The following is an 11,833-nucleotide window of genomic DNA, read 5'->3' as shown; positions in this document are numbered from 1 at the left end:
CGCGCCGTGCCGGCCCCGCCGCCGCAGCATGCGCGCGGCCTGACATGGCGGCGCCGTGCCGGACGCGGACGCTGCAGGTGGTGGACACGGAGTTCAGCGCCGACGCCGTGGAGTGGTGCCCGGTGGAGGGCTGGCACAGCATCCTGGCCTGCGGCACCTACCACCTCCGCCCGCCCGCCGCGGTGAGGGGCCGGGCCGCCTCGCCGCCGCCTGGCCAGGCTCCCCCGTCTCCCCCGGCCGCCGGCCCGCAGGCCCCTGCGCTGCGGCCTTCCCTCGGCCAAGGCGGTTCGGCCGCCGGGCCGGGCGCCTGCTGCGAGCCCTGCTGGCGCTGCCTGGGCCGCGGCGGCCGCCTGCGGGCGTTCGGCCGCCCGGGAGGCGCTTGCCGAGCGGGAGCCCTRTGCCCTGCTGCCCCGGCGAGATCTCCTGTAGGGAGAGGCATGGAGGAGCGAAAAATAGTGCTAAACCTAGTGTTTTCTCCCCAATTCTTGATGTAGACCAACCCTGGAGGAGGCAATGAGGCCTGCGACCGGACGGGGCGCCTCTACCTGTACCACTACAACGAGGAGCAGCCTTACGTCCCGCTGACAGAAATCCAAAGGATTGACACTGCTGCCATCCTAGACATCAAATGGTAATGCTGACTTGTGGAGATSTGGAACTCGTGGAGGCTGGAGACCTTGGTGTGGTCTGCCGCTGTGAGGTCTTTTTTGGSTGTTGGCATGGCTGCAGCAGTAATATTCATTAACTAAATTGCCCCTGGCTTGTCAGAGGCAGATGATCTCAAATTCGTGCCAGTGAGCAAAAACTGGGCTCATTTCTGTGTTAGAGTCTCCTGCTTACTTATGGGCAAGCAGGATCAGTAACTGATCAGTGACCATGGATGTCTTTTGTTTATAATTGTCTTTCCTCTCTGTTCTGGTTTGTGGGAACTTGAGGAATCTTAGGTTTTCATCATGAGATTTTTCTTGATCAGGCACCTTCTTCACACCCTAGAACAGAAGTTATGACTAAGTTCTCCTCCTTAACTGCAAGACAGAGCTATATTCAAGACTCATTTAACTGTTGTTCCTTTAGGTGCCACATTCCAGTTGCAGAACATCCCATGGTTGGCATTGCAAACTCAACAGGTGCTGTGGAGTTCCTCCACCTCACTGGAAGTGAGGTAGGTGACTGTAACAGCTGCTGCTCTTGAAGMTGTCTTTAACTCAGATTTAATACATGTCTAGCTTTGTTAGCAGTGTTCACAGACTTTACAGGAAAGCTGTATGTATTCCATGGTTTTCTTGGTGTGCTTAGCATTTAAATACTTTTGTCTTCTGATAACAGTTCTCATAAATTCCACAAATTTCATTGTGGCACCTGAGAACCTGGCTGGGCTCTAACCATCTGCAGAGTGTAGGAGAAGAGAGGGATAAGGGGAGCAGAAGCAAACATTGRAAACTCACTTGAGAATAAGTATGGACTAACAAATAACATAGCAAAATGTGCAAAATAGTTAAAACCAAGGAAAAGTTTTGGAGAGGGGGTTCTTTCAGTTGATGAGGGAAGGGACTAATCAAGAGAGTCATTTCCTGGGAGTGGAGAAAACGGTAGCTAGTCTATGAGAGGATTTAGTGGTTGAATCATTTCTCCTGTGCTTCAGAGCTCCCTGAGAAGAGGTAAATTCAAGGGGAGTTTTGTGGGAAATGGGAAGCAGAAAGGTGGAGATCCTGTGTATGCGTATGTTTTCCCTTCAGCTAGTACTAAGCTGTTACACGTTGTCATGGACATTTCATCTCTTCTGTAGTGTGGACGAATCTAATAACAGCTGCCATAGGTGTGAGTAGTAGAGATGCCATTTACCTGTTGTCTTCCCAGTCTTAATCCATTCCTTTTCTTTCCAGTAGAAGAACAGCTGCATGTTGGAGCCATGCTTCAGGGTCGATCTAGGTGCACAGCGTCTTGCCTTGTCCTTAGATTGGTCCACAGGACGAGAACAATGGTGAGGATGGTCATTCTTGGGGTTGCGTGTGTGCGTGCATGTGGATGCATATGTGACCATTTACAGACATAACTTAAGGACTTTGATGAAAGAGTTCTTTTTTTTTTTGTGAAGTGGCATAAGGCATTCTTGTTCCCAGCTGTCTTGCAGCACCTTTTCCAGAAGTTATTATTTTCAGAGCAAGGCTGACAAAGGAACGAGAATATATGATTTGGCCACTGTAACAACAGCAGAGACTAAACCATCAGCAAGTGTGAGGTTGTGCTATGGTGACTGGTGGCAGGGGAGACAACGGGCATGTCTTCTATCCTGTTGCCTTTGGTAAAAGCAAAGACGAACAGGATGCAGCTTGGTCCTCTGGATCCAACTGAGTTTCTCCATCTGCTCTTAGAACTGCTGAGGTTTTAGTGTGAAGTTCTGCTTAAGAGCTGCTAATAAGGAAATAGGGTGCGTAGGAAGTTCAAACATGGTTTTGTGAGAAACCRGAGAGAATTGGTTTGGAAGTGGTTCCTTCATCTCACAAATGCTGGATGTCAGCTGAAGAAAGGGCTAGGACATGTTTTTTCTGTAAGTTAAGTGCAGAGAGTTGCATGCAACATGAGGCTGGACGCTGGGCAAGACAGGACAGTGATGTACTTAATGCATTTAGGGCAAGTAGTTTAATGTTTTTACTAATGAATGCTGTCTCTGTGCATACTGTATAATGAATAAGTAGAACTCCTAGTTCTACTTTCTTTTTCCTTACATTCCTTCTTTCACTTATCTCTCAATCGCTGTCCTTCAAGATAAATGACAATTGCCATAATGAAAAGTCCCTTTAAAGCCGTTGACTGTTGTATTTTCAGGGACAAATGGTGACTTTCTCGATGCYGAGCATGCAGCGTTTGCATCTCTGCAGAACTAGTGCATGGGACTGCAGAGCTGGGGGGTGACTCCGTCTCTAGTGTGTAAATCTGGGAGATGCAGTATAGTTGGTAACTGTCATGTCATACGGAACTGGAAAGAAGCTCTAAGTCACGTACTTACAATTCCAGGTAACCAACAAAAAGTATTGATTTCAAGACAGGRTTTTCAAGTCAGAAAATCTGTGCACTGAACTGCAAAACTTTTGCCAGTGCTCTATAGAAAATTGTGTCCAGAAACTGCAAGTGTACTGTGCTACAGAAAGAGAGCAGAAAAGCTTGTGATCAACCAGTACTTCAGATACCTTTGACAGCAGAGAAATAAAATCTCTCCTCATATTGCAGGAGACTCTGAAAGGTTCTTGTCGGTCTGAGCTGGAAGAAAAAGCCCCTCTTTATGTGGAATTTGTTTATTGATTTAATATCAAGCCTGTGAGAAGTCAAGTTATGCATCAAGGGAAAAGAAAGACCCAAGACTGACTGACTTTCTTTCTTTCTTTCTTTTTTTTTTCTTTTTTTTTTTTCCTTTCCTCCACTCAAATGTGAACTGATGATCCTCATTCACTGATCTCACATAGGGGGCAGTTAGTATTGATGAGTGATACCTGCTGAAAAGGACTCTATAAATGTGCACATTGCTTCCACTTTGCTACCAGTTTCTCTCAGTGTTTAGTTGAATCAAAGGTATACAGGAATTTGTTACATTATTTATCCATACTTTGGCTGTTGGCTTTTACTCTAGCAACTTCTTAGGACGTGAGTTTTTAGTAATTTTCAATGTTTTCTCTGTATTCCACTGTAGTGGATGCCCTTTGAGAGTGATCAGCAGTGATTCAGAGGGGAAGCTGAATCTGTTCTCCATAGATGAATCTGCTCCTTCTGTGCATGTCCTGAACCAGTGGGAAGCTCACAGATTTGAGGCCTGGATTGCTGCTTTTAATTACTGGGACACAGACATTGTGTATTCAGGTCTGTGAGTGCTGGGAATCTCAGTTGTGGGGTTGGGAGGAGGGATAACTTGTTCAGGGATGCATCTTCCTTGGGATTTTATTTTCCAGGGTTGAGTACACTCCTTGCATCACACCTTTTATGAGAGTTGGTGCCTCTGTTAGGGGTAAAAGGCTTCTTGATTGTGGGAAGTGGTTTGAGTTAATTTGGAGAAGCTGTGTCTTTTAAATGGTGTACTTTGGCTGGCTGTTGGGAGAAAGGATGATGATCTGTGGGTTGCAAGAAAAGACGGAGTCAGAGAGCTTCTAGATTCTGGTCTTTGTTCCAAAATTTTTTGCTTAGCAAAAAAGGGTTATTGTTAATGCATGTCTCTCTTATGGTATGGGGAGTACTGTGAGCTTCAAGTGATATTTGGTAGGTCTGTTTGTTAAATGCTCTGAGATCCTATGGTAGAAAAGCATCAGCWCTTTAACTGCTTTGCCTCAGCTGGAATTCTTCTTCAGTCCCACTTTGTGCCTTAGAAAGGAGTGAAATCTTTGTAKCACCTAAAACATCAGTGTCCTTTAGTTCACTGAAAAGAAGTGAGCTCTGTTGTGATTGCCTGTATGTGATTGCAGTGATGGTGCTATGTGTCACTCTGTGTGGAAGCCCAGGTGAAGAGTTTCTGCCCTGCACTGATCATTTGGATGGTGATTAAGGTAGCAGTATTTTGTCTTTGTGCAGGAGGAGATGACAACCTGCTAAAGGGCTGGGACACAAGATGCAGTCCTGAGACTCCGGTCTTCACCAGCAGGAGGTAAGCAAACTTTGTCTGCAGTTGGACCCTAAAGCTATTGTAGTTGAGTATGGTACCAACCAACTGCTTGTTCGCAAACGTGAAGATGGTGGTAGCTTCTTCATACAAGAAGGGTCTTGATTTACACTTTGGGGATTGTTGTTATTGTTGAATTTAAATAATGTAAATGATGGCAGGTTTTTTAGAAAATATTTTCCAGTGTTCATTCATTTGAAGTAATCTCCCCCCCCCCCAGTTGTACTTCATGTCTTGTAGAATATGATTAAAACAGTGTGCACAGCTCTTCAGTGAAATTTGATATGTAACCTTAAAATACACTGAGGCTTATTGCTATGGAATTATTACTGTTGGGAGTGAAGTCTGCTGGGAATGCAGTTGTTTTGCTGAAACTGTGATGGGTTCTGAATAGCAGTTTATGGTACAAGAATTACTACTAGAAAATATTCTTGCTAAGTGTCTGCGTGGGTTAGGAGTTTTGCTCTGGAAAAGTGGTTGGGCTGTGTAGATGTAATTCTGTCCATGTATTTCACTACATCAGTTATTCTGAACTTTGAGTTCACTTTCCTATCCTTGCCTGAGAGGCTTTGATGCAATAATGTGGGACTCCAAGGAAGGCTCCATTCTCAAATTGTACATCTCTCTCTTTTACCTCTGATGTATGTTGTTGTTTTGCAGACATTCGATGGGAGTGTGCAGTATTCAGTGCAGTCCCCACCGGGAGAATCTTCTGGCTACTGGCAGGTAAATCCCCTTTAGCTGCTCTTCACGAGATGTGATCAACTTCCTCTGTTATCTTGAATGCATAACCGCTTCTCAAGGTGCTGTCTCTTTAGCACTCTAGCGTGGTGAAGGCCATATGATATTTTCTAATTTTCTTCTGTGCTTGGTGCACTGAATCAACTTTGCAGCTTGTCTGCATATTTACTTATGACATGTCTCCAGCTATGATGAGCATGTGCTGTTGTGGGACACCAGGAACATGAAACAGCCGTTGGCAGACACCCATGTTGAAGGAGGAGTCTGGAGGTTAAAGTGGCACCCAACTTGTGAATTTGTGCTGTTGGCAGCCTGCATGCAGAGTGGATTCAAAATCCTTGACTGCCGTGGAAGCATGGGTGAGTGTTGAATAAAACAGAGATGCTCAGTGCTGCTCTGCTGCTCTCCTTTCCTACTTTCAGGTTAATGGGTAAGCTGCAGCTCTGAACTTGCTAGAAAGATCCAGATGYTGTTAATAGCTATAGAAATTCATTCCAGCTTGAGGTAGCTCAAGCTTTCCCAGATCAATCCTCACAGTTGGGTAAATACAGTTATTATTTATGTGTAAATACCTGGTCTTTCACAAGAAGAAAGCCTGTTTGCTGTGTGTAAAGGCATTAGCCATTGACATGGCCATTCCAGTCTGTATTCATCTTGATGGTACAAAGAGGCTCTTCTAAATGACRGATGATGCTCTACTGTTAGCAGAAGTTACTGACCTACTGATGAATTGGTWATTGCCTCAGAAAAAAAAGTGCCTCACAGTCTAGTTAATCTAGCATAGCATGAATAAGCTCTTTATGTGAATCAGAGTACCTGATAAATAGTTGCTGGTGGTTGCATTGCAAATACAATCCTGTATAAAATGGCTGCATTCCTGGGTTTCTCCAGGCCTCGGGCAGATTCACAGCCTGTGAAATGAGGATAACGTATCTTYTGCATAGGAAAGGAGGGAAGGGGAGAACAGGTAGACTGTGATAACTCACCAGCATTTCTTAATAGCAGTGTTTCTGCCTTAGTGTTCTTGATCAGTTCAGTGGTCCACTTGATACCAGAATCAAATGCTCAAAGACCATGGCAGGAACATGCCTGTAATTTGTTAATAACCAGAACCCGCTCTAGCAATCTTACCAGTTGTATTTATGGCTCAGAGGAGATCACTGTATGATCTGAGACTTCTTAGGTATATTGAATAAAGAGGTTCCTAAACCCCATGCGCATTAAACCCTCTCCTCCTCCTATTTGCTCTCTGAACAGGGAAAAGACGAGGCTAGTGAGAGGTGGCTGAAAAATTGTCAGGATGCTTACCTCTGCTGTGAAGAAGGCAGTAACCGTAATGTAGGATAGGGGAACTCTTCCTGCATGACACAGGTGATACTAGAATGGCTTGTGAGCAGTCTACAATGTCCTGTTGCATGGCTTGATACCTGCTCATTCCATTTTTTTAAAGCGGAAAACACGGAGGAATGCATCATCCTGACATCCTATGTCTTGCACAACTCCTTGGCCTATGGGGCTGACTGGTCAAGGCTCTGTCCGAGRGGTTCCTTGACTGTAATACAAGACTCCGCTTCTGCGTGCCAGTCTTCTGAGGAGCTTGTGGCAAGATCAGGGGAAGGAGATGAGAGACTGAATTTGCAGGTCCAAAACCTGAAGATAATTTATGAGTCTCCTACAGCTACTTTTGATGTAATATTGGATGAGGAGAGTGAAAACTCTGCCTTGCCTCTGAAAGCAGAGGGGAGTCCTAACATGGAGCGGGGTCCTATGTTGGCTCAGGATCAGGACTTGGGTAGCGGCCCGGATGCAAAGAGGAGCCTAGATTCGGTTGGGGGTCGCAACCTAGAGGGAGATTCTCTGTCAGCAAGTGCTTCTGACTCGGGAGTTATGAGACCCAACGGAGCAGGCCTGGACAGAAGTGGTGATTCGACCGGACCATTAGACAGTCCAAAAGAAATGAGCATTGTAGCAACTTGTTCATTCTATGATAATATCCTACATGTCTGGAAGTGGGAAATGAGCCTGGTTACCCCTTCAGAGATGTCAAGTACTAGATCTCAGTCAGAAAACACAGTTTAACTTTTTTGAAAGTCTGCCTTGACAGTCCCAATGGAAGGGGATAGAAAAATTCCTCTACTGAGAGCAACATCTATAGCTTATGCCCTGTCCAATTTCGGGTGGGATTTTTTGAGTTGTTTTTGTTGAGTTTGTGAGTCTTTAAAGGCTGATACTGTTGGAATTATTGGTGTTTTATTTCCAGCACTGAAGAAAGCCTTTGCAGAGAAGTGTGGTCAAGCACAGACATGTTTGTTTAGTTTTCCCTGGGTGTACTGGTTCAAAGTAGGACAGCTTTCCTCTCAAAAGCTACTTGTTTGTACATTACATTTGAAGCCCTTCAAGGCTGATTTGCATTTGTCTGATTGATCTATTAAGCCTGTTCTCCTTCCAAAGCAAACTAAACCTGCCTGCAAAACTACATACAGACAAACAAACACTATGTGGTCAGTTTTTCCCGAWTTTTTTTTTCCCTCAAAAAAAGTCCATGAGTTAAGTTTAGCTGTGTACGTAGCTTGTTTTGCAATCTGTAGGCTACTATGTACTTTGAGAAGATGCTCAAGGACAGTCAAGATGCTGACTCAAGGTGCTGTGCAATCTTCATTTAGTGATCTTCAGTAGAAATTATTTTTTTAGAAGGAAATACAAACTGACTGTTACGACAGACTGCTGTTCAGCTACAGGAAGTTTTGTTTGGAGCAGGGCCTTTCTTGTAAGGACTCTAGTGTATTTGCATGGTCTAATTTTACATCAGACTTATCACCTGGATGTCATCTGACTTCATCACTCTCCAAGCTAAGTACAACCTTGTTTAGCATAAATTGTGTAGTAAGTCCTGCTATATTTTAGTGCCATACTTTACCAAAAATCCCCAAACCCTCTTGGTTTCAAACTCCTATTTTCTGCTATCCATAGCGAAACATTTTAAGGTGAACAGCTTTAAGATCAAAACCTCCAAAAAGTTTAAGCAGTGTTTCCTGACATGTTTTAAGATCAAAATAAATATATACAGAAACCAAAATCTTAACATTGCCCTAACTACCTCTGGGAATGGCTGCAGAATTTCTCAAGGTTACTCTGTACTAGCTTTCTTTTTTCACTGTGAAACATAAGGAAAACACACTATTTCTGGAACACTTTCTGTATGTTCTTAATTATCTTCCTCCAAACAACAACAAAATGCTTAAATGACATAATTTTGTTCTAGCTTATATGATTTTTCTTTGGGAGTCCTAGAGGATTAGTTGCCTGGAAGGGAAGAAACACCAGCAACAAGTATCTGTAACAGTGTTGTACCTAAAATGAGGTACAATAGATGAGAATTTTACTKTTTTGAAACCCATTTCTCAAGGGTGAATGTGTATTTTACAAAAACAACTTGAGCACTGTTACATGAAGATACTTATTAGTATTGTGAACAAGAGTTTTGGTTTTAAAAAAAAACACCCTATTTTTGGATGTTTCTAAAATAAAATCAATATAAGCGATTTATCTTGCTTGGTAGTTTTTATTTTAAAAAGTCCTTCACCTGTTGGTTGGTTTATTGCTAAGCTTGTAATCACAAAGCAATATACACTTTTTGTGTGAGTTTTGTATAACAAACCATACTGATCTGAGAAAAAAAAGGACAAATTGAGACTGCAACAAGTGGTACACTGTGTGAAACTTATACTGGCTACAGATGCACTTCTTTAGGTCATTCTTGTGCGTGTGCTGTATGATATATTTGAGTGCAAATCCCTGCAGGACACTGCTGCTGACATCCCTCCACTGTGGACTTCTACTCAATTTCCCATCTTTTAACCAGTTGTAAGTCCACACGAAAGCCTCCAGCCTTAGTCTGTGACAGCTCAGTCTCCTTAAGGGCRGTTGGTGGGCTCCTTGTGGAATGTTCTTTGGGTGCTGAAGCAGACCATCAAGTTTCCTTACCCATCAATGAGATTTGTATAGCTAGATGGCTTTTGTCTATGACTGTTTTAAAATGTAACACTTCCTATTGCCATGTGAGATTAAAAAGAGCTAATGTAGCATGTCTAGAATAAGTGAAGCTGGAGTTGTGTGCACAGAATATGACCATGTTGGCACACTTTATTTATGTTAGTCACACTTTATTTATGTTAGTCCTTGCTTTGCCCTGTGAAATAAGCAGTCTCCTACTGCAATTTGTCTTCAGAAAGTAAGGTTCAAGACCAAGCTGGTGTTAACACTGAGAAAAAGACATAGGACCTCCTGCCTTCTAACTTTGTAGTCATCGCTCTTCTAGCCCTTCCATTCAACTGTAAACAACTGTCTTTCTTCTAGAAAGCTTGAAATGGGGACTATGAAAACAGTATCTCTGAAAGAAGAGGACAAARTGCTACCTCTGCTGACAGCAGCAGYGTCAAAGGCTGAAAGCAGAAAAACAATTTTGTATAAYGTAGATCTCATTATTCTGATAAYCTGAAAATTGARTAATGCAAAAATGCTGGTCAGATACAATTAATTAGAAAAATTGTGCCTCCCGTTTCCCTCCTCCCTGCCCCAACCATGGATTGATTCTAGAGCCCTCTGTGCTRAACCGTGCCAACAACTTCTCTTTGGCTTGAGGCCATCTGGGACTGTCAATGATGACAACCCCTTTAGCACTCAGTGCAACACTAGGTCAGAGCAAGTGCACCATCCCCTCTCCAYCAGCACAACTGCATCCAGCCCTGCTAACATTTTTAAAAAATTTCAAGGACTTGKCTGTCAGTCTTCATTACAGACCGGATGCTCACAGAGAACACACTAAGAGACASTAAGAGTTGTAGCTTACATTGAATGTCACAATTATTCCAGGCTTTCCCCAGCCTCAGAGCTACTCTTTTTGAATTAGATGAAGATACAGTTAATAATGCCTGTTCCTTAGTAATGCAGCTGTTTTCCTCTCTCCAAAAGTGAAAAATTACATTGCAGTTACACTCTCTAATGGTTAAGCTTTGCAGTACTTCATATTTGGAGACCTTGGGAAAGCCTGGGATAATTGTGACAGTCAATAAAAGCTACAGTTCTCTCCTGCTCTCTCCTCAAGAAGAGACCTTAGGGTAAGGACTTCATTTTGCTTGTTGGAGGGCTGATTCCTTTCATTTTATATTTCATTTTAGCTAGAGTAATATAAATTCATTTAARTGTTCATATAAAGAGCCTCTTTTGGCTGCTGTCACCACTGGCAGCAGTGGTTACAGCAGTATCTGACTGTGCTGTTTCAGTTTGAAGTGTCTTGTTCTCCACAGCTAGGAAACCCTAGACTTCCCCAAGGAGGCAAAACCGTCCTCTCTAGTTTCCAAAAGGTAATGAATGTTTGCTTCAGCGGCCTAGAATCTGCTTCTTGCAAATCATCAGTGCCTGGTCAATCATCTCTTCTCTAATAATAGGGGACCTAAAGTGTGCACTTACACAACACAYAAGACTCGAGTAACTCTTTCTTTAGTCACTGATGGGAAAGTAAGTTCCATAGCAACTGAAATCAAACACTGCAGAAAGACAAAATGAGAGGATTTGCTTTTAATAGCCAGCAAAAGAAAGCGTCCCATACTTGCAGGTGCAGGACAAGTCCCCATACACGGATGACACATCTCCCAGGAGGCTGGGGGCGCCGCCACGGTGCAGCAACCCCGCCACTCGCTCCCTAGCGCACGTAGTTCTTGGGGAAGAGCTGGAAGAGCTTGCCCTCCTGCGTCGGCTCGAAGCCGTACTTCTCCAGGTCGCTCGGGTCGAAAGTGCCTTCCTTCACGTCCTTCTTGATGCTGGGGGCCACCACCTCGGTGAAGAGCTGCTTGGCCGTCATGGGCGGCTCGGAGCCCTCGGGGGCGCGGTACGAGACGTAAGGCTTGAGCTTGAAGCCCGTCAGGTCGGGTACGACGAACTGCGGCACCATCTCCTTGATGAGGATGAACTTCTTGTTGGAGGTGAGCACGCCCAGCTTCTTGGCCCCGCGGCCCTTGTTGTAGCTGCGCGGGCCGCGCTTGCTGGTGAACGGCGCTATGCGGTCGGCGCCCCGCACCAGCCCGCGAGCCAGCTCGCTCAGCAGCCCCATGCCCGGCCCCGCCGCGCCGCGACGGCGCCCCACCTCAGCGCGCTCCGGAACCCGCACGCGCCAACACCGCCCGCTCCCATTGGCCGGAACGCAGCAGCCAATCCGCAGCGCCCGCGAGACACGCCGGCCGCACCGCGCAGGGGGGCGGGCACTCCACTCCAACCAATCCGCGGCGGGAGGGGGGCGGGGCCTGACGCCCCGGGGGCGGGGCGGAGCGGGGGGCGTTCCCTCCGCGACCTTCGCCCCCTCCTCCCCGCCCCGCCCCGCTCCCCCTCGCCCCTCACCCTTGACCCCTGCCGCGGCGGCTCCGGGAGCGGCGGCCGGTGAGGGAGCCGCGGCGG

General features: G+C 45.3%; 3 protein-coding genes across 4 annotated transcripts in view; 2 read left to right on the top strand and 1 right to left on the bottom strand.

Moving 5' to 3' along the window:
• The first annotated feature begins 6 nt into the window (after positions 1-6).
• DPH7 (diphthamide biosynthesis 7) lies at positions 7-8,927 on the top strand. 2 transcript variants are annotated; one of them, XM_085320006.1, is made up of 9 exons: positions 7-182; positions 495-631; positions 1,075-1,162; positions 1,887-1,981; positions 3,686-3,852; positions 4,555-4,627; positions 5,303-5,368; positions 5,570-5,742; positions 6,834-8,927. In XM_085320006.1, the coding sequence occupies exons 1-9, from the start codon at positions 45-47 to the stop codon at positions 7,460-7,462; spliced, it is 1,566 nt and encodes a 521-aa protein (XP_085176132.1). In that variant the 5' UTR covers positions 7-44; the 3' UTR covers positions 7,463-8,927. The 2 variants fall into 2 exon arrangements, with proteins under 2 accessions (XP_085176132.1, XP_085176134.1); XM_085320008.1 differs by lacking the exon at positions 6,834-8,927 and adding an exon at positions 6,641-6,825.
• Positions 8,928-10,945: 2,018 nt separating this feature from the next.
• Positions 10,946-11,568, bottom strand: MRPL41 (mitochondrial ribosomal protein L41). Its single transcript, XM_085320009.1, has one exon. It carries the CDS (start codon positions 11,490-11,492, stop codon positions 11,085-11,087), a length of 408 nt encoding a protein of 135 aa, XP_085176135.1. The 5' UTR covers positions 11,493-11,568; the 3' UTR covers positions 10,946-11,084.
• Positions 11,569-11,762: 194 nt separating this feature from the next.
• PNPLA7 (patatin like domain 7, lysophospholipase) overlaps positions 11,763-11,833 on the top strand; it is a 131,084-nt gene continuing 131,013 nt past the window's right edge. The window contains exon 1 of the mRNA XM_085320004.1: positions 11,763-11,815. The gene's annotated coding sequence lies outside the window, so the exon portion shown is untranslated. The remainder of the gene's footprint in view (positions 11,816-11,833) is intronic.

Source organism: Rhea americana, unplaced genomic scaffold (assembly GCF_003343005.1).
Source record: "Rhea americana isolate MKP2758 unplaced genomic scaffold, rheAme1 scaffold_61, whole genome shotgun sequence".
Taxonomy (NCBI): Eukaryota; Metazoa; Chordata; class Aves; order Rheiformes; family Rheidae; genus Rhea; species Rhea americana.
Note: the sequence above shows the minus strand (reverse complement) of the source record. Positions and strands in the feature narration are given on the sequence as shown.

Coding starts and splice junctions, on each gene's coding strand:
- MRPL41 (XM_085320009.1), bottom strand. CDS start 11,492: ATGGGGCTGCTGAGCGAGCTGGCTCGCGGGCTGGTGCGGGGCGCCGAC.